The sequence below is a fragment of the Mesoplodon densirostris genome, chromosome 8 (assembly GCF_025265405.1).
Source record: "Mesoplodon densirostris isolate mMesDen1 chromosome 8, mMesDen1 primary haplotype, whole genome shotgun sequence".
Taxonomy (NCBI): domain Eukaryota; kingdom Metazoa; phylum Chordata; class Mammalia; order Artiodactyla; family Ziphiidae; genus Mesoplodon; species Mesoplodon densirostris.
The window spans coordinates 33,838,855-33,860,335 of NC_082668.1; the positions used below are offsets into that span (position 1 = coordinate 33,838,855).

Here is a 21,481-nt window from a genome sequence, read left to right on the forward strand (position 1 = left end):
AGACATTTACATGGCAATGTGTATGATCTCTAGTATCCCAACTGACTTCACATTTTTTGGATAAAAACAAGTTCTCAAACACTATCAGAAATGCTGTTACGATCTTTAAGACATTTTAAAAACAAAGCCAATAAACTTCTAAGTAGATGAAAAGAACTTTGGCTCCCAGTGTTTATAGAGTATCTCTTTTATCAGAATTTCTAACTCTGACAAATTTCATAGCAGGAAATGAGTTATGTTGGTGCAGACTTCAAAATTAATGGTTCTTATGTACACTGATGCTGATATAGAAAGCAGTGAGTCATGATGACACGTTAAGTTTCTTTCCTCACTTAATGCCATCAATCAGTGAGCTACCGTTACTGTAGCAGTGTACAATAGCAATTTTAAACACATTAACTAAGTTGAACATATTAACATTTGGTTGGCAAAGAAACTTTTCATGACTTCATGACTTTAAAATTTTCAGACTTATTTTACAGCTATTTTATAAACACATAATGAATAAAAACTGGGCTGTACTGAAAGAGGTTTCTAATTGCACACTGAAAGGAAAAGGATCCATTTACATGACCTGCTTCAAGGAAAACATGGCAAAATCCATTAAAATGTAAAATGTGAATACTCTTTGACAGAAAAATTACATTTCATGAATTATGTCCTACATATGTATTACCATGGATAGGTAAAGACAGATGTAAAAAAATGTTCCTAACAGAAGTTTGTTAATATGGTAAAACAGGAAACAATCTAAATGTCCATCAGCTGGGAACCAGATAATACTTTTATAGAATAGCCATAGAATAAAAAGCTACGTAGCTGTTAAAGAGAAAGATATATCCAGATTTACTGATGGAAAGGTACTGTGACATAATTAGGGAGTAAAATTGAAAAGAAAAACAAGGAAGCAAACTAAATACTAGACTGGTCAGTGGTTGCCAGTAGAGGAGAGAGAAGGATATAATCAGGAAGAAGTGCACGGGGTAACAGTTCATTGACTTAGAGGTTAACTGAGTGGACTGAAGGTAAATCATTGTTGGAATACACTCATAAACAAACTATAGAAAATCTTTTCCACAAAGGTTAAGAGATTCAGAAACTCTAAAATATGGTGTTTGACTTAAAAATGGTCACAACAAAAGGTTCTGAATAAAGAAAATATTCTCTGGTAATACATTTTTGACTCTGGAAAGGGCATTATTTCCAGGAGCTCATGTATGGCTAAGAAGAATAAATTTATATGCTGATTTCTTATGATTATATAAAGTTAATTCACCTCAAAAAGGGAAACTATAAAATTATGTCATATAAAAGATATTAAACTTATATCTGGTGAAAAATACTCAATCTAAAAGTTCTTCACAATACAACGATACTGCAATTTTTAAAGTACATCTTTAAAGTTTACTAACCTCTCTGCAGATGACCACCCTGACATTTATATGTGCTCTGTGAGATATATATACCACAGATAACAGATCTTTGAAATTAACAGCAGGATCTATGATGGGAAAAAGAAGTTAAAATTAAATACTAGAGAAAACCAGAGAAAGAACTGTGGTAATAGTTATATATAAAGGCTGACAATCATTTCATTTTTATTTTTTCCTGCTGTCAACAAAAGATGCCCTTTATTTTTTCCCCCAACTTTATTAAGATATAATTGACATAAAACACTGTTTAAGGTATAAAACATGATAATCTATGTATATATTACAAAATGATTACACAATAAGGTCAGTTAACACACCCATTATCTCACATAGTTACTATATTTCTTTTTGTGGTGAGGACACTTAAGATATGTTCTCTTAGCAACTTTCAAATATACAATACAGTATTGTTAACTATAGTCACCACGCTATACCTTAGATCCCCAGAACTTACTTATAACTGGAAGTTTGTACCCCTTGTACCTTCACCTGTTTCACCCACTGCCCCAACTCTGGCAACTACCAACCTACTCTGTCTCAATTTTTTTTTTTTCACATGTAAGTGAGATCACACAGTATTTTCCTTCTCTGCCTGACTTGTTTCACTTAGCAGAATGCCCTCTAGGCTCTTCCATGTTATTGCAAATGGCAGCATTTCCTTCTTTTTTATGGCTAATATTCTATTATAGATAGATAGATAGATAGATAGATAGATAGATAGATAGATAGTCCGAACATACTGTTGATACTGCTTGGATCTTATACTTGTATTTATCTTTTTATGTACTTGTCTTCTCAATGAGATGATAAACCACTCAAGACAAAGAACCTTGTCTTATACCTTTCTGAACCCCTAGTATCTGACAAAAATCCTATAGTTTGTAGGAATTACTTTAAAAAAGGTTCATAAAAGCAAAATTAGAAACAAAAAAGAATATCTGAAATTAGTTTTCATTCTCCCTTTAAGAATTTAAGCTCTGAAAGGAAAAAGAATATCTTGTACATATTTTCTCTAGTGTTCTTTTGTTTTTACATAGGCTCAATTATTTACTAATCACTCAGTCAATAAACATTTACTGAAGGCCTACCAAGTAAGGTACTATGCTATGCTCCGGGGAGACAAAAACAACAAAGGTACACTTGAAACAGTACCCAAGAAAAGCCCTGCTGAATCAAGTAATAGGTAATTTTAAAAGCAACCTGAGGAAAGAGGGGAAAAGAAGAAAGAATTTCAGAAGAAAAAAAATTCAGAGCCGTCAAATAGAATTACATGACTATGAAGAACATTTCTTAAATGTATCAATATTTTAGCCTTAGTCATACCTGTATTTATAATTTGATTGGTGAGACTTTTAATGAGAGAAGTATTAACAGGTGCTTCATTAAGAAGGAGCCCTAATCCTGAGTAGCCAACTTCTCTAAGTCGAATACGTTGTTTACTTCGTTCATAAACGTTCGTGCATTTCAACATCTGTTCCATAACCTGGTCACAATAGTAATATATTCTCAATATAGAGAACTAAGAAATTGTCACTTAGGTTAATATCAAATAAATATTAGTGTACAATGTTTCTGGAGCATCATTTTATTCCTCAAGTATTAAAAAAATAGCACTAAATAGGGAAGAACATTCCATTATCTTGCTATCATTAAAAAATAAATTTAAAAATGAACTGGACTGAAATGCAACTGCATTTGAATAATTAATATGTTTAAAACCCTAGTTTATATAAATTTCTTGGTAGATGAAAGAAATAATTTAAAATTTTCTTTGAATGGCTATGGTGTAGATGGAAACAAATCCCGTAGCTTGCAAGAGGAACAAAGGTGTGTTCTGAAAGAAAACAAAGATACTTCTAGATCAATCTAGTAATCTATTTATGTGACAGTTGTCAAAATAATTTTCAACAACAAGAAAATACTTTGTGAAGCAACCCATCCATGTGCTAAAATGGAGGAATGAATTAGTAACCCCATACTTCTTGGAGTTAGATCAATCTTTTACAAAGTGAGATACTGAAAGCCTATATGGAAAGGGTAATCTTGGCAAAATAATATCATGAACAATCCCTGCAAGGCCATTTTTGAAGAAATAACATTAAATCTCCATATAGGAACCCTGTGTGGGCAGATGCTTTAAAGAGTAGCCTCAGGAGTCACCATAACCAATATTCAAGAAAGACTATGTAGGACCACTTTTAATTCACTTTTGTTTCCAAAGTTTAGGAATTCCAAACATAGGCAATCCAAACATGACCCCACAAGTAGACTTTATAATGTCATACTAATGATGTAAGGGGAAACAAATGTCACAGGCAATTTGGCATAACAAACAGGAGAATAAATCATGAAAAAAAATGTATTTGCAGTAGAAATATGACTGCCTCCTTTAATTTTAGTTAATCGAAAAGGTGGAGTGGGCTGCTTCAGCCAAAGTTCAAAGTTTGGGATATTTTGGATAGCTTAATAAAATATGTCCTACATCCTTTAGAAAGTTATTAATTTCTCTGCCTCAGTTTCTTCATCTGTAAAATGAGGATAATAATAATATCCACTTCATAAAGTTGCTGCAAGAACTACGTAAACTAATATATAAAAAGGGTTTAGTGCCTGATAAACAGTGGATGTTAAATAAGCTTAGTATGATCTGCCACATAGACCTACTGTAAGTCAAAAGGGGGATAAGAGGTTCTACGTTGGTATGGCAGAGTAGATTTTCCACTGAAATTATTGATAAGATTACAATATAATTAGTTTTAAAATATATAAACAACAAAAACATGATAAATATATATCAAAACAAACAATTTAAAATTAGATGGAAGTAGACATGAAAAAAAGTATTTACATTCATAGAGTGGATATGTTCCATGTAAATGCATACACCCACAAATGTCCCCAAATATAAATACTCTTAAGACATGTTTGTACCTTAAAAATGATTTCTCTTAGTCTGTCAGAGTATTTCTGATTTAAGAGCAAGGCATAAAGTATGTCAGCATTTCCTGGTTCAAACAGCAGTAAGAAAAGTTGACCTCTAGTTGGGCTGGTACGTAGGAGACCGAAGACTATGTCCAAAATTCCAAAAAGCTTTTAAAATTAAGCAACACAAACAACCACACTCATATATGGAAGCATAAATAAAGTCATAAACCACAAATAGTTATTTAAGTCCTCTATACCCTCATGTTCTAGCTTAACTGGATTATTTGATGTCTTCTGAACCCTCCTTGCCTTTCCTCCATTAGGCTTTTGGCTTATTCCATTTCCTTTTGTATATCCTCTCACTACTCACATTCACCCGCTGAACCATTCCTATCCTGCTTGGTCCATATGAAAAGCCATCTCTTCCATGAAGCCGTTCCTAATCTCCTCAACATGTAACACTCTCCAGTGAAAACCTCATGGGACTTCATATTTCTCTTATAGATATTATCATACTCTTTTTTGTTTCATAATTATTTATAAACATTTCTTATCTATCCCTGCCTCCATTAGGCTAGAAATAAGAATGATAATTCTTTCATCACTAAATACGTACAATATCTAGTATTACTCTATGTATATGTATAATAAAAGTATTCAATAAATAATTGTTTGACTAAATTGACCAAGAAAATATCATTGGCAATGAATCACAGCAGGTGACAATACAGCTATCATGAAATAAGATGGTTATTCTAAATATGAGAAGCTTTTGAAGTAGTTCAACCTTATAAGGAAATAGCCTAAGTTAACTCTTCTATATAATACCAATTATGAAGTCATATAACCACTGGGTACACAATGCATATATCATGACAGAGGGCAAAATATTTGAGTCAACATAAATTAAGGATCCTCAGATTTGGTGTTGAGAGTGGTATACCAAAAGAGCACAGAAAGAGCAGTAAATACACCTGGGTTATTTTTCCAGGTATATCAGCTGTGTAACTTTTTAAGTCACCTAATCTCTCTGAACATATATTTCCAAATGTGCACATGGGAAGAGTAATTCCTGGTCTGTATATTTTGTATCAGTGGTCAAATTCTACCATGCATCAGAATCACCTGGAGGGCTTGATTTGGCCATATATTTGCATTTCTAAAAAAATTCCCAGGTAAGTGGGTCTATACATTGAGAACCACTGTCTTAAAGGGTAGTTCTGAGGTAAAAATGAATAGTGTACGTAGAAGCATTTAAAAATAGAAATACAGTTATAATTTACTCTTTATGCAAAATTTTTATGAACCTATGATATATTAAAACTCATGTTAGAAATTTGCCTAGTAACTTTGATAATAGTTAAATATACATCATGTGGCCTATGAAAACAGATTTCAGAATTGCCAGAACAAGTATTTCCACATACTGTTTTCTAGCTAATATTTTACTATTAGCTAGAAAATAAATATTTTATTACACTGCTATTTATTTTATTAAACTTTCAGTTAGGAGATAAAATTTACTTCTTTAACTGGTTAATAATATTATATGTGACACTATAAACATTTTATTCTTAAAATGTTATATTACATGTAAGTTTAAAAGAAGATGATATAGCAACTTAATTATTAAAAAGTAATAACAGATTTATCCAGAGCATAATACCTGTTCTTCTTCATTGATAGCAGATATATAACCCATAATACTTTGTATCTCTTCATGAGTTCCGCCTTTGCACAGAAAATATTTAATTAGTCCATACAAAGAGGTCCTTATTGTTCGAATATCATCTAGAGACAGCTCACTATATTTACAATCACTCCTGAAAGAGAAAGTAAATGGGCAAGAATTGAAATTTTTAATTTTTATATTTTTGTACTTTTATATATAAAAGATTTCATAGTTTAAAAGAAGTTGTTTCCTTGTAATTATTAGAATTCATAGCATCTTTGGCTTCTTTTTCTTTTTAAGGAAAACCTTTTGAAGTTAGGAGTTGCAACAACAAAGACATAAATAGTTAAAACAGCTTATATTTATGCAATACTAAGACATAAATTGTTAAAACAGCTTATATTTATGCAATACTATGTAGCAGACACAGTTCTAAGCGCTTTACACATTACTAATTCATTTAATTTAATCCTCAAAACAACCATAGGAAGTCATACAGTTTTATTATCTCCTTGTCACAAAGCAGAAAACTTTAGCACCGAAAAGTTGAGTAAGTTGCCTATGGCTAGACAATTAATGAAACATAATATTCAAATCCAGTGTATGTGATCCACTGTTCATCATTTTAACCTCCACAACATCCTGGCTCTCTGAAGTTAAAGGTATTTGAACTGCTGGAAAATAAACAATCTAGATGTTCCAATCAAGTAACAGAAACAATATCAAACTGAGAAGGAGTAAGGATATCATACCCATAATAAATCCTAAGTGTATCTAGGAGAAACTGTACACCATACTTCTTTCGGAAAACTCTCCTGCTGTCCTTGATGATGGTGGAAAGATACTGTATGTGACCTAAAATAGAAAGTTCACTCTTCAATTATATACCTAAAATAAAGTCACATAAGTAGTAATACATTTCTAAAACAACTATAAAATTTATCCAACAGCCTGCTCTCACCAATTCGAAAGGGAAAATCTCCACGGTTCCAAATACGGAAGTCAAAGAGTAAATACTGATACATTTGTTGCAGGAGCTGCATATTTTTCTCTAATGATACCTGCTCAATGAGTAATTGAATTGCCATCAATACATTAACATCCATCAAGGTGCTTGGCACCTGAAATCCAAATAGAAGAGGGTTCTGTAAAGTTCAGTTTAAATAATTGTCATTAAGCTATAATTTGAAATTATTAATTCAGAACATCTACTAAATATAAAAATCTTGGTTAGAAAAATATAAACAATTTAAACATTATTTTTTCTGATGTAACTCTAGAACATATTCCTAAAATAGTGTCTTTAAATGATGAAATATCCCAAATACCAAAGTTAACACACAAGGTCCTTATATCAAAGATTATACACTGTTATGTAAGATAAGTAGTTCTTGTATAAGGTGATTCAAGTTTTTAAAAGCTGCTTGTGAAATAAATTATATCCTCTAATATAACTTAAGCTATAATAGTATAATTTTAAAAATATATTTAATAAAATATATATATATATATTTATTTATTGGAAAGAAAAAAAACCTCAACACTAACTGGTAATTACAATCATCAGTCACATCTACATAACGTTAGACTAGCTCACCTTCTGAAGTAAGGCACCAAGAATGGCAACTCCATGGGAGTGAATAAGATTGTCCTGGTTAATAGGATGTCTTTGAATAAAGTGTTTCACAATCAAGATAAATGTTGCAATTAAATTTCTCTCTAGTCTTGACTCTGTGGAATTGTGAACAGGTCATTAATTATCATAATTACATAATCACTTTTGTATCACATGTTCTATATCACATGCATATTGTAACAAACAAGGAATTTGGTTCAGGAATTTGCATCCAAAGGTCACTTGCAGAACATAAATATCAGAGAAATCAGTGACTGCATATTATATACTTATATGAACATGTAAATATTTTCTCTACCATAAATTTAACAATGTTGTCCGATTTCTGCTAACAGTACAAACTAAGGATAGTCAAGAGTATAATCAACATCTTAAGTGTTTTGACTGAAGTATGCACTTTCTGAACTCCATTAGTAAAATTAGGGATGGACTACTTCAGCTACAAATGGTTAAGTTTCTTCATCATGGTAGCAAGACATTTCAATCTACCTTTCAGTTAATTCTCAAGTTTCTCAATGACTAGTTCATGTTAATTTCAGCTTAATACCTGATGCCTTTGTGGAGTTCAATACCACCCAATCTCCTTCTACAGGTGTTATCAATTCAGGAACGGTGCTTTCATTCAATCCCTCAGGAATCTGTCCTTCACCAAAGTGGCTGATTTGTTCCATGAGAGGAAAGAGTACATTTACTCCACCTATGCAGTTTATGCTGTCCTGAAAGAGGAAACTACAATTTTTTAATCTTATAAAACACAGGCAATTTTCTCACTTAATACCTACACAGCATGTATGAGGTTACAATTTGCTAAACCTTTAAGCAGGTATATGATGGCCTAAGCTAAAGGAACCCTTGTACGGGCATATGCTTTAAAGAGCAGCCTCATGGGTCACCAAAATCAATACTTAAGAGACAAGGCCAGACCATTTTAATACATCTTTGTTTTCCAAAGTTTACGAATTCCCAACATAGGCAATCTAAACATGACCCCATAAGTAGACTTCATAACGTAACACTAGTGATATAAGAGGTAACAACTGTCACAAGGCAATTAGTCACAACAAACAGGAGAACAAGTCATGAAAAAAAAAAGAATGTATTTGCAGTACAAATATGACTGATGCCTCTACTTTAAGTTTACAACAAAGGTGGAGTGAGTGGCTTCAACTGAAGTTCAAAGTGACTGACTATTCTGGATAGCTTAACAAAATATATTCAGTATCTTAGACAAGTTACTAATTTCCCCAGCCTCAGTTTCTTCATCTGTAAGATGAGGATAATATTAATTCCCACTTTGTAAAGTTGTTACAAGGATGAGATAAGCTAATACACGAAAAGTGCTTAGTGCCTGACATACAATGGGTGCTATATAAGATTAGCTATTATTAACTGCTAAAATGTTCTGAACTGCCATGTTTACATACCTTAAGTCCGTAAACAACCTCTTCATAGTCTGCCTGTTTTTCATATTGATTTTTAAGGGCTTTTTACAGTAAGTAAACTAGAATTTTTGATGGGAAGTGTTTTTTTCTCAGTTGTCATTTCATTTAACTTTTTTTGGCTTTGATTTTGCTGCAGTATAAAAAAGCAATAATCTTTTTCTTGACAATTCTGTTCCTTTTTGATTTCTACATATCTACAGTAAAGGCAACTAAGACTGCTTTGATTTTCAAGTATAATGTATGACACAAATAATCAGCTTTCTCTATATAAGTAATTCATAAAACTATCCTTATAAAACCAATCTTATACATGACATCAAAAGTTAACTTACAAATTGGCAAACATGTCATAAATCTTACTATGTTAACAGGTAAGAATAAGTGTCCTTATCTCAACTAAGGATTAATCTCCAAAATACATAAACAGATCATGCAGCTCAATATTAAAAAAACAAACAACCCAATCAAAAAATGGGCAGAAGACTTAAATAGACATTTCTCTAAAGAAGACATACAGATGGCCAAGAGGCACATGAAAAGCTACTCAACATCTCTAATTATTAGAGAAACACAAATCAAAACTGCAATGAGGTATTATCTCACACCGGTTAGAATGGGCATCATCAGAAAACCTACAAGCAACAAATGCTGGAGAGGGTGTGGAGAAAATGGTGGGAATGTAAATTGATACAGACACTATGGAGAACAGTATGGAGGGTCCTTAAAGAACTAAAAATAGAATTACCATATGACCCAGCAATCCCACTACTAGGCATATACCCAGAGAAAACCATAATTCAGAGAGACACATGCACCCCAATGTTCATTGCAGCACTATTTACAATAGCCAGGACATGGAAGCAACCTAAATCCCCATCCACAGACGAATGGATAAAGAAGATGTGGTACATATACACAATGGAATATTACTCAGCCATAACAAGGAACGAAATTGGGTCTTTTGTAGAGACGTGGATGGATCTAGAGACTGTCATACAGAGTGAAGTAAGTCAGAAAAAGAAAAACAAATATTGTATATTAACGCATATATGTGGAATCTAGAAAAATGGTACAGATGAACTGGTTTGCAAGGCAGAAATAGAAACACAGATGTAGAGAACAAACATATGGAAACCAAGGGGGAGAAAGAGGGTGGGGGGGTGGGTGGGGGTGGGTGGGATGAATTGGGAGATTGATATTGACATATATACACTAATATGTATAAAATAGATCACTAATAAGAACATGCTGTATAAAAATAAATATAATAAAATTTTAAAAACTTACAAATTGGCAAACAAGTCATAAATCTTACTATGTTAACAGGTAAGAATAAGTGTTCTTATCTCAAAGTCAAAGAGAAAAAAGCTTTATACCACATGAATAACATGAGATTAATACAAACTGATGGATTCATTTTTACATAGAAGAATTATCCTAATGATTTCTGTTCATTGAAACAATAAGCATATTTGATTGGTATTAAATGACTAGAAGACAAAAGTTTTGTTGTTTTTTTTTGCTGATTTATCAGCAAGTTCCAGTATAACTACCTTTTATATTTATTTTTATTTTACTTAGGCTATAATTTCTATTTAATATATCTTTTAAGGAAAGCCTATATTTTAGAAATAGGATATCTCTGACTTTCACATTAGCCCAAATAATCTTTACTAGTTTAATCACTCAGTCAACAATGTTATTATGTATCCCTGTGCCAGGCACTGGGGGAAGAAGCCGTGTTCCCTCTTTTGAAGTTCTTAAGGACTACTGGAGAATTGAGCAAGCAAACAGTTAACTATTCACCATGATAACTGAAATAATAGAAACTGCTATAGGTACTCATGACAAGAATAGTTAACTCCGTCTTGGGAAATAAGTAGAGGCCTTTAGATAGAAGCAAAGACATTACATCCAGCTAAGACATAAATATGAAGCACATGAAAAAGGCAGACAAGATATAATGGCTAGATGGGGTTATGAAGAAGAGGAAAAATTACTCATCTTTAACCTCAGAGAGGAAAGATCTAAGTTTGTTTAAAGCTGATGGACAGGAGACTAGACAGGGAGAAGTATGTGATATAGGAGAAAAGGGATAATCAATGAAGTCTCTGAGGGGTTGAAATCTGTTAGTTTTAGGGATTAAATACCTTAAAAGTGGAGCTATTAAGGAGGGCGGCATATTTTTCTTACGAAAACTGCTAAGCTCATGGCATGGTTTAAAAAGGTAACTATGTTACAAACAAATCAAATAGTCATTCAACTACTTATTTATTTATCCTTCAAACTGTGTATCTGCAAACATTTTAAACAGGACTTATTCAGATCAATCTGGTGGTGCTCAAAAGACAAAGGTTTTTAAAGGATCAGTACACTTAAATAGATAATATGTTGCCCATCGTTCATCATTAACTTACCTTAATGTCCCAGTTTACTACCTTGTTTCCTGTTAACCTTCCATGCAAACAATTAGTAGATAAATCAAGACAGATTGAATTTTTGCAGGCCTAAAAATAACAGAAAAATATGGCAAACAGCTAAGCACAAAGAAGACAAAACATAACTTTAACTATATATGGAACATTTCACCATAATTTTAAAAGGTATATGGTATAGTCAAGGATAAGATGCTTACAATATTAAGTTTAGTAGTACTCTTCTCTGATTGTCTTTTAAAAGAATCAGGGACTAGATTCTAATGCACTCACTCAGCAAATGCAGGTCACTGCTGCTTGTCATCTGACAGATAAGGATTAGCTAGAATTTACCATTTACCAATCACATAGTTTAAAATTCCTTTTATTCTAAACCAATATATGCAAACAGATTTTTGACTTTTTAAAAAATTCAATGTTTTATCCCCATTAGTACAGAAATTTATATCACAATACAAAAATCAAACCACAGGCATAAGACACTATTTTCCCTTATATTACTGACTGACAATTTTAGTTATATTCAAATTAAGAGCTTTGTCTGCAACTCTAGAAATTGTTAAAGTTATTTGTTAACTTCCATAAAGGTTTATAAAGCAGGGAACCTCACATGTAACCTGTGAGCTGGCAGATAATGAAACATCCTTGAATCTAACCCCCAGTCCAAAAGAAAATAAAGAAACCTACAAATTTTAGCACAGATGATGTGGTTGTTGCTTTTCTCTTAAGGCAACTGAGAAAAATTGATTTAATAAAGTAAATGTAAATTGAGTTTACATTTAACTCAATGCAAACTATATTAGTCTCTGAGACAGAAAAGTCTTTCTCCTATTACTACCTTAGTTTGGTACTATGTATCTATGACCTGTCCAAACACAGAAATCTCCCTATGGTATGACTGCCTCCAGTCTCTCTCTCCAATCCAACTTTGACACTGTAGCTCAAGACCTTTTTCTAAAATGCAAACCTGATCATATCACTCTTCTTAAAATCCTATCCATTGCCTACTATTTAGCCTGGCATAAGAGGTTTGCTATGACCTGGCCTCCACTTGGCCCTCTAACTTCATTTCTGGCCAACTGCTCCCACTCAGTGACCTATACCCAAATACACACAGAATCCAGCTTTACATTCTATGCCTTTGTAGGTGTTGCTCACTGCACATCTCTCCCTTTACTCCGCCTTTTAAAACACAAATCAAACCAACTTTTCTATGATATTCTATCCTCCTGGAAGAACAACCCACTTTTCCTTTGTACCCACACTGTATTCTGTATATAATTCCAACACAAAAATATTGTATAGTGGTTAAGGATAGGCATTAAACAGGTTAGGTATTCACTAGAATTATGAGGCTAGGCAAGTTACTTATCTTTCCTCAGCCTCAGACAACTAGAGCTTAGAAAAGATACAAAGAGTACAATATAACCCTAAGAGCTTTTGTAAAGATTAAGTGAAACAGTACATGTGAAACATTTAGCATAGTGCTTAATACACTGTAAACACCGAATAAATGGTAGCTAAAAAGAAAAATGCTTATAAAATTATATTGCACTTATTTTTTACACATTTATTTCACTTTAGATTGTAAGCTTCTTAAAGCCAGAGGTTTTAACTTACTCATCTTTGTATCCTAAAAGCTCAGACAACTCTTGGCACAAAGAGAACACTCAAAAAATTTTAAATTGATGGTTAAACACCTCCTACAAATAAGTACAAAGAGGAAAAACTGTTGACTGCTAAAATTCCCTGGAGTAGCTTTTCCCAAACTAACACTTGTTAATAAGTGAAATGAAAATCAAAATGTGTTCTATGTTCAAATAACTGGTGAAAAAGTAGGATAAAACAAATGTGAACTAGTTTCTTTATAAGCAGAATTCTTCAAGTGTATGATCCATCTCCAAGAAGGATATACAGAATGCAACATTCCCTCAACGTTATTTAACCACAGAATTCTTGTATCATGATATGTTACCGTTTTCAAGAAATGTTCCTCCAATAAACTGTTTTATTGTATATATTTGTCATATTGGGTTTTGTGAGGAAAAATAGCTATTTTAAATATTACAGAATTTTTACTTCCAAAAGTAAAAATTCAACCTTAGTATTATTAAAATCAAAGTTACTTTGAAAAAAGAATATGCCAAAAAGACTCAGTTAGTCATCACATGTCTAGACATGTCACCGATTAGTGAGATTAAGTCCAATTATTTCCTATCCAGCTATACGGAATAGTTATAATGAAAATAAGTATAAGAGATAGTCCCTAGGGAAAAAAAAAAAGAGAGAGAGAGAGATAGTCCCTGCCAGGACATAACTTAAAATCTAGTTTGGTAAACAAACATGCATATCTTTGGGGAAAAGTATTATAAAAAGCAAACAAATAAAAAATAAGAGACTCAAGAGGTATTATAACAAATGCAATGTTCAAATGGATCCAAGATTAAATTTTTAAAAGGCTAAGCAAATATTTTGGGGAAAACTGGGAAAATTTGAACATGGGTTGTAAAGGACATGAATTATTGATCATTTTCTCAGGTAGGTTAATGATTATGTTGTAAAGTTTAGGAGTAAAGTGTCTTGATTGCTATGTCGATCTGCTTTCACAAATGATTTGAGATAGACAGATGAAGACCAAGTGCAGCAAAATGTTAGTAACTGGTGAATTTAGGTAAAGAGTATACAGGATTTCACTTTACCATTCTTTCAACTTCTCTCTAGGTTTGAAATTAATCAAAATAAAAAGTTAAGGGGAAATACCACCTGACAAAAGTAAATTTTATTAGGTTACACATAAATAAGCATTCAGGGTAATAAATTATGACCATGTACTAGCTGGTTCAACTAGGGGGGAAAAGGTCTATGATGTATAATATCACACAACAGAAGCAACTTCTGGGTTAAAGTAACATTAAATATAATGAAGGCAATTAATATTGTTTATGCCACTTCTCCCTTTTCTTCCTCCCAGTTCTACCTTTGATCTTTCCCTCAGCCCTTGCTAACCTCAATTACTTTCACTACATAAACGACTTTTCTTGAAGGAAAAAGGACTGGGCATGGTATGCATATACGTAGTTTTTCTTCTTCTGATGTAAACATTTCTTTTGTTTTCTTGTTAACCACATTTTAAAAATAAAGAGGGAATTCCCTGGCAGTCCAGTGGTTAGAACACTGTGCTCTCACTGCCGAGGGCCCAGGTTCATTCCCTGGTCAGGGAACTAAGATCCCACAAGCCGTGCAGCCAATAAATTTAAAAAATTAAAAAATAAATAAAGAAAAAGTTGAGCACAATTCTGTTTCATCTCTCCTTCCAAAAAAGGAGAATACATTTAAACAATTTCATTTACTGAAGTTGATTCATTAGTACAAATTCCCACTACAAGCATTTCCATTCATACGACTGGGATGACATAATGATAACACTTGAACCATAGTTGAGAACTGCATCTTAATTTTTACTGCTTCTCATCTTCTTTTGAAAATTAATAATTTTTTAACAGTAATTCAAGCCCCTTCTTTTCAATTACCCACTGAAATGACAAAAGGAATAAAAATGGAATTTTAGTTCACAATATAGTTACAGCTAGATGGACAGTCCATGCATTTACTCTGACCTTTGCAGTGTAGTGAAGAAGGATGTTACCAGGCAGGTCAGCCATGTCAGACTCTTGAAATTTCCAAGGGCTTAAACAGTTTGGACCTGAAAATTATTTATACACACATACACACACAAATCATTGAATATATATGGCCTCCTCAGGTCTGTGTAATCAGAAAAAAAATTTTAATTAAGCTGTTTTAAGCTTCTTTTATAACAGTTAAAACACATTAGCCAAAATGTACTTTATTTTTATATCACATCCAATTCGTCTAACACCTAGTAGGAGAGGGGGTAGATCAATGTCTACTACAGAAAAGAAATTTTATACAGCATTAAAAACGAATATAGGGCTTCCCTGGTGGCACAGTGGTTGAGAGTCCGCCTGCCGATGCAGGGGACACGGGTTCGTGCCCCGGTCCGGGAAGATCCCACATGCTGCGGAGCGGCTGGGCCTGTGAGCCATGGCCGCTGAGCCTGCGCGTCCGGAGCCTGTGCTCCGCAACGGGAGAGGCCACAGCAGTGAGAGGCCCGCGTACCGCAAACAAAACAAAACAAAACAAAACAAAACAAAAAACTAATATAAAACAAAGCAAAGTTTATACATCTATCAAATGTAAAACAATTCAAATTTGTAAGATAAAACAGCAAAACAACCAATCAATAATGTGAATAGATATCACAGAAATGGAACAGCAAATGAGTAGGAAAAAACTCTTGACTTTACTAAAAAAACAAAAACAAAACTACAAATTAAAGCAAGGTTCCATTTTACATCAAAAAATAGAGGAAACAGTATTTACCATTCCATCTTAATGAGGCTGTAGTGAGTTGGATATACTTATGTATTACTGGTAAGCACTGTCAATTGGTATATCCTTTATGAAAACTGAGTAGGTAACATGTATTGAGAGCTATAAAAATATTCACACCCTTTGAATATTTATCCTGGGAACTTATCATAAGCAAATCCATCAAAATACAAAAAAAAATTGGTACAATAGTTCATCATATTTAATGTTTGAAGTTTATAACTATTAAAAATTATAAACCACCTAAGTAAATCATGCATTACGAATCTAACGAAATATTATGTAGCCATTAAAAATAATCATTATGAATAATACATAACAAATAATTATTACTTATAAGAGTAGAATTTTAAGTAGGAAAATAGTAAGAGCAAAATCCAAACTATATAGCTATAATGACCACACTAAATGACTTATTATTAACTTGGAATTTGTTTAGATTAAAGGTCAACTTCAAATACTTTGGTGAGTTTTAAAGTAACGACAAGGTTCTAACATAAACTTTTTAAGTGTGGACAGAGACATTCATCTCAAAACTCCATGTAATCTAAAAAAAGACATTCTGACAAATAATAAGCTAAGCTGCAGAGTTAATATACATAATTACTTATAGGCTTAACTCCTGAATTTTGCAAATAGTTATGATCCAATAACAACCAGTGTGTATCTTTAAACTCAGAGCCAAATGAAAAAGTAAAAGCCAAAACAAAAACTTGTAATTTTACCCAAGAACTCCTAATTCTAATGCCTTCATGAATTCTTCAGATATATTAATATATAAATTATAAAAATGACAAGTTTTGAATAAGACTCATATGACTCTAGAATCAGTTGTGTGACTTCTTATGAAGACAAACTTACACTTTGTTTCATCAATGTATTAAAGTCTGTCAAAAGCACTGGCAGTATTATAGATTGAATTGTGTACCCGCCCACTCAAAATTCCTATGTTGAAGCTCTAACCCCCAGTGTGACTGTATTTGGAGATAGGGCCTGTAAGGGGTAATTAAGGCTAAATGATGTCATAAAAGTCAGGCCCTAATTCAATAGGGCCCCTTATAAGAAGAGGAAAAGACAGCAGAGATCTCTCTCTGCACATACACACAGAGAACATATTCCATGTGAGGACAGAGCAAGAAGGCAGCCATCTGCAAGCCAGGAATAGAGGATTCACTAGAGACCAAGCCTGACGGAAACTTGAGGTTGGAATTCTAGCTTCCAGAATTCTGAGAAAATAGTGTTTAAGCTATCTAGTCTGTGGTTACAGCAGTCCTAATAGACTAACACAGGCAGTATTATGGATGATATTTGAAATATTTCTCAAAGGTTTGTTTTTTTATGCATATCAAAAAACTTATAGTATACTATAATTGATTATAACGTATAATGTACTTGAAAGTTGTGAAGAGAGTAAATCTTAAATGTTATCAACACACACATTAAAAAATGGTAATTATGTGAGGGTATGGAGGTGTTAACCAACTTTATTACAGTAATCATTTTGCAGGGTATACGTGTATCAAATCAGCACATTGCATACCTTAAACTTATATATGTTATAATGTCAATATCTCAATAAAGCTAAGGGGAGTAAAAGTACGATGTGTGGTGGGCTTTTTCTTCCCTTTCAGTTCCAGTTAAAACAAATATAGTTGACCCTTGAACAACATGAGGTAAACTGTGTGGGTCCACTCATATGTGGATTGTTTTCAATAGGAAATAGACAGTACCACAATCAACAGATGCAGAACCATGCATACAAAGGAACTGCATACATATGGAGGGCCGACATAAGTTATATGTGGATTTTTGACTTCATGAAGGGTTGGCACCCCTAACCCTAGAGCTGTTCAATGGCCAACTGTACATTCTTTAGATCAAATATATTCTTCAGAATATATTTAGGCAACAGGATAAACTATTTCAGTTTAATTAGGCAGTATGATGGTACATGCTCACCTGCTAAATATAATGCCTTCACCTGAAGAGGCTGCAGTGCTTCATAGAAGATGATAACAGACCCCAGCTGACCCTCCAGAGATGTGGGACACCCCCATTCACTGTCTTGTGTTCCAGCTGATATCAATTTGGTAATCAACTTTGATTTTTCCATTGTTCCTCCCCAGGAAGCTGATGACAAAATTCCACCAAATGATGTTCGATGAGGGGTAATGGGAGAAGAAAAAGGTGGATCTGGGATTTGGGATGGTGGAGGAGTGGTGGTTCTTTGCCCAGCTGAACCAATGCAGCAAGAAATAAAAGGCTAAAAGTAAGAAACAAACAAATATAATAAATTACACATTTTAATTAAATCTCTATCCTCATATTTAAAATAAAAGTACATAAAATTAAGCAGTACACTGAAAAACAAAGTTTTGTTTTTAGTGGATCATGCTGTGTGCATGTGTGTGTATACATAAGATATCATTACAGATGTTACATTTGGCCTATGGGATTTGGATGCATTACTTTTATAACTCACTTTACATCCTTCTGTAAATTTTGAATTTTTAATGAGTGTATATTTAGTAAAAGATTTTTTACTTCACTATATTCTAAAGTAGAGAAAACCACCTTTCTCCCTTAAAATTTATAAGCAGAGAATTACACATCAGTATAATACTGCTAATTACAGATTATCCTGAAGTGATCATAGACATGAACAGCAACAAGAAACTACTGGAATCCTAGAAGGACTTGGAAAATAATTGAATCCATTCCATTATCTTTAGAAAAGGCCCTTTCAAAAATGTCCAAAAATTCTCAAAGAACTTTCACACTAATGTTGCTTAAGAATCACCTCAGTAAATAAATTCTATCTTATCCCTAACTACAATGTAAATATTTAAGGTTTCTTCATTATTGTTTCAAAATCAATGAAAAATTCGATGATGGAAAAGAGTGCATCTAAATATTTGGTATACCTGGAGAGCTTTATTAAATGATCCTTTGTCCTGCTCTATTCAATTTCTTTGGCTTTCCTGTTATGAGTCTATTTTTCTAAGACTTTAATTACATTTGTTTCTTCCTTGAATTGTTTTTCTTTATTATATGTTGTCTGACTTCACCTAATGATGACAGGCTAACAGAATTAAATATTAACTTACTATATCTTAGTATGCAGAAAACACTAAAACTTACAGGCACATATTTAGAATAAACAGAAGCTTATACATTAAACTGAAAAAATTTTCAAGAGTTTGCAATCAATTGGTCCCATAAAGAGTAGGTTAGGGACTTCCCTGGTGGTCCAGTGGTAAAGAATCCACCCTACAATGCAGGGGATGCGGGTTCAATCCCTGGTCAGAGAACTAAGATCCCACAAGCCATGGGGCAACTAAGCCTGCGTGCCTCAATGAGAGAGCCCACGTGTTGCAAGCTATAGAACCCACACGCCCTGGAGCCCACGTGCCCGGGAGCCTGCATGCGCCACAACTAGAGAGAGAAAACCCGCACACCACAACTAGAGAGAACCCGTGTGCCTATGGAAAGATCCTGTATGCCTCAACAAAGATCCCATGTGCTGCAACTAAGACCCAACACGACCCCCCCACCAAAAAAAAGGAAAATAAATGAATAATAAAATAAATATTTATTAAAAAAAAAAAGAGTAGGTTAGATGTGCTTACTTCATTCGTGGCAGGAAATCTCAGAGGGGCAGAGACCTTCTGCTGTCCATTGTCATAGATATATACAAGGCTCTGACCAAAGGGCCTTTTTCCAGGCATGTGAACAATGGTTATGTTGTGCTGGTAAAGTAAAACACATATTTAAAAAGTAAAAATTACATTAAGTCTTTGCAATAACAAATGTTTTCAGAGTATTACTATATAACTAGTTAGTGTGAAATGTAGAACAGTAAGCTTAAGCATAATTAAACACTGATTAAAATGATGCTGTTAAAGTAACAATTTTGCCTGTAGTACTGTAAAAGAGCTTCTGACTATTCTAGAAAATCTACACACAATTGTAACATAGTACCTTTTCTGCATTTTCCAAGTCTATGAATGTTCTTTAGAATCAATGTTTCTAATGAGAAGCATTTTATTTTTTAAGAAAAGCAATAGAAATGCATTGTTTTTTTAACAATTTCTGCTCTCATTTTAAATTGAAATTCAAAATCAAATTTGATTCTAGAAAACTTGAAATTTTTTCAGCAGAGAAATGATTACCGCTGAGATTATGATAAATGGTATTAACTCCTTTATAGGTAAACTTCAACATGAATAGAACTTTAACATAAAATTAATCAACTCTCAACAAGCAGATGATAACACCTGACGTACACACACCAAACATGTGTTTTTTTAAAAGGAAAGAACCCAGAAGTTAGATGTGATGCCCTAAAGCCTTACCCAGAGGGAATCACAGAAACTGTGGTCAGGAAGCATAACTGTTGCATATTCTCTTTTCGTGCACACTGCCACAACCAACATACCTGAATGGGTAATAAAAGCTTCAAAACCCATGCCACTTCCTGTAAAAAAGCTAACAAAAGTACGTATTATCAGAACTTTTGAAGTCAGTTGTACAGTTTCATCATCACTGGGGCACACAAAACCATAACTTCACCATGAATATCTTTACCAAACACACAGTGGCTTATATTCTATTGCCATACACCATCAATCCCACCTTGCCTCAAAGTTGATTTTTAAATCTTTTTTGGGCATAGCAGTTTAGTAAATTATAAAAGGTAGCCTTATACACAGAATGCCATTAGCAAACTCTAGCAAAACTATAAACTTTCAAATCTTCAAAATTCTTCCAAATAAGATTCAGAAAGAATGAATAAAGTTTTAAAAAAATCACAAGGCATATTAAAATGTATTAGTTACTGAAGTAACTAAGTTTGGAAACACATAGGTTTTCTGGTCCTTCATATAAATATATAGTAGCATCCTCAATAGAACAGAGAAATCACCATTCATTTCAAGTTTACTATTCCTTTTTCCTCCACTTTTACAATAATTTTAAGAAGGAACTTTGTTTCCAAATTAGTTTCAGAACTTAACTAGCAAAATATTTGAGATATACAACTATTATTATAAAAGCAACAAAGCACTTAAAATTAAACTGTGTACACCCTAAGGAGGAGAGGCTTCAGATAAATTGTTGTACATTTAAAAAGTAGATGCTTAGGACTTCCCTGGTGGCGCAGTGGTTAAGAATCCGCCTGCCAATGCAGGGGACATGGGTTTGAGTCCTGGTCTGGGAAGATCCCACATGCCGCGGAGCAACTAAGCCCATGTACCACAACTACTAAGCCTGCGCTCTAGAGCCAGTGAGCCACAACTACTGAGCCCGCGTGCCAAAACTACTGAAGCCTGCATGCCTAGAGCCCATGCTCTGCAACAAGAGAAGCCACTGCAATGAGAAGCCCGTGCACCACAATGAAGAGTAGCCCCCACTTGCTGCAACTAGAGAAAGCCCACACGCAGCAACGAAGACCCAATGCAGCCATAAATAAATAAATAAATAAATAAATAAAATAAAAGTTTAAAAAAAAAAACGGTATTCGAGGA

General features: G+C 33.4%; 1 protein-coding gene across 4 annotated transcripts in view; it reads right to left on the reverse strand.

The window, feature by feature from the left end:
- NBEAL1 (neurobeachin like 1) overlaps nucleotides 1-21,481 on the reverse strand; it is a 172,035-nt gene that overhangs the window by 82,283 nt on the left and 68,271 nt on the right. For all 4 annotated transcript variants that reach the window (XM_060106210.1, XM_060106208.1, XM_060106209.1 and 1 more), the window contains 13 exons: nucleotides 20,312-20,444; nucleotides 19,586-19,705; nucleotides 17,916-18,219; nucleotides 15,161-15,246; nucleotides 11,526-11,615; nucleotides 8,214-8,382; nucleotides 7,628-7,761; nucleotides 6,992-7,151; nucleotides 6,783-6,885; nucleotides 6,025-6,181; nucleotides 4,365-4,523; nucleotides 2,757-2,916; nucleotides 1,413-1,501 (listed from right to left, as the gene is read on the reverse strand). In XM_060106210.1, coding sequence (XP_059962193.1) covers nucleotides 1,413-1,501; nucleotides 2,757-2,916; nucleotides 4,365-4,523; nucleotides 6,025-6,181; nucleotides 6,783-6,885; nucleotides 6,992-7,151; nucleotides 7,628-7,761; nucleotides 8,214-8,382; nucleotides 11,526-11,615; nucleotides 15,161-15,246; nucleotides 17,916-18,219; nucleotides 19,586-19,705; nucleotides 20,312-20,444 — 1,864 coding nt within the window. The remainder of the gene's footprint in view (nucleotides 1-1,412; nucleotides 1,502-2,756; nucleotides 2,917-4,364; nucleotides 4,524-6,024; nucleotides 6,182-6,782; nucleotides 6,886-6,991; nucleotides 7,152-7,627; nucleotides 7,762-8,213; nucleotides 8,383-11,525; nucleotides 11,616-15,160; nucleotides 15,247-17,915; nucleotides 18,220-19,585; nucleotides 19,706-20,311; nucleotides 20,445-21,481) is intronic.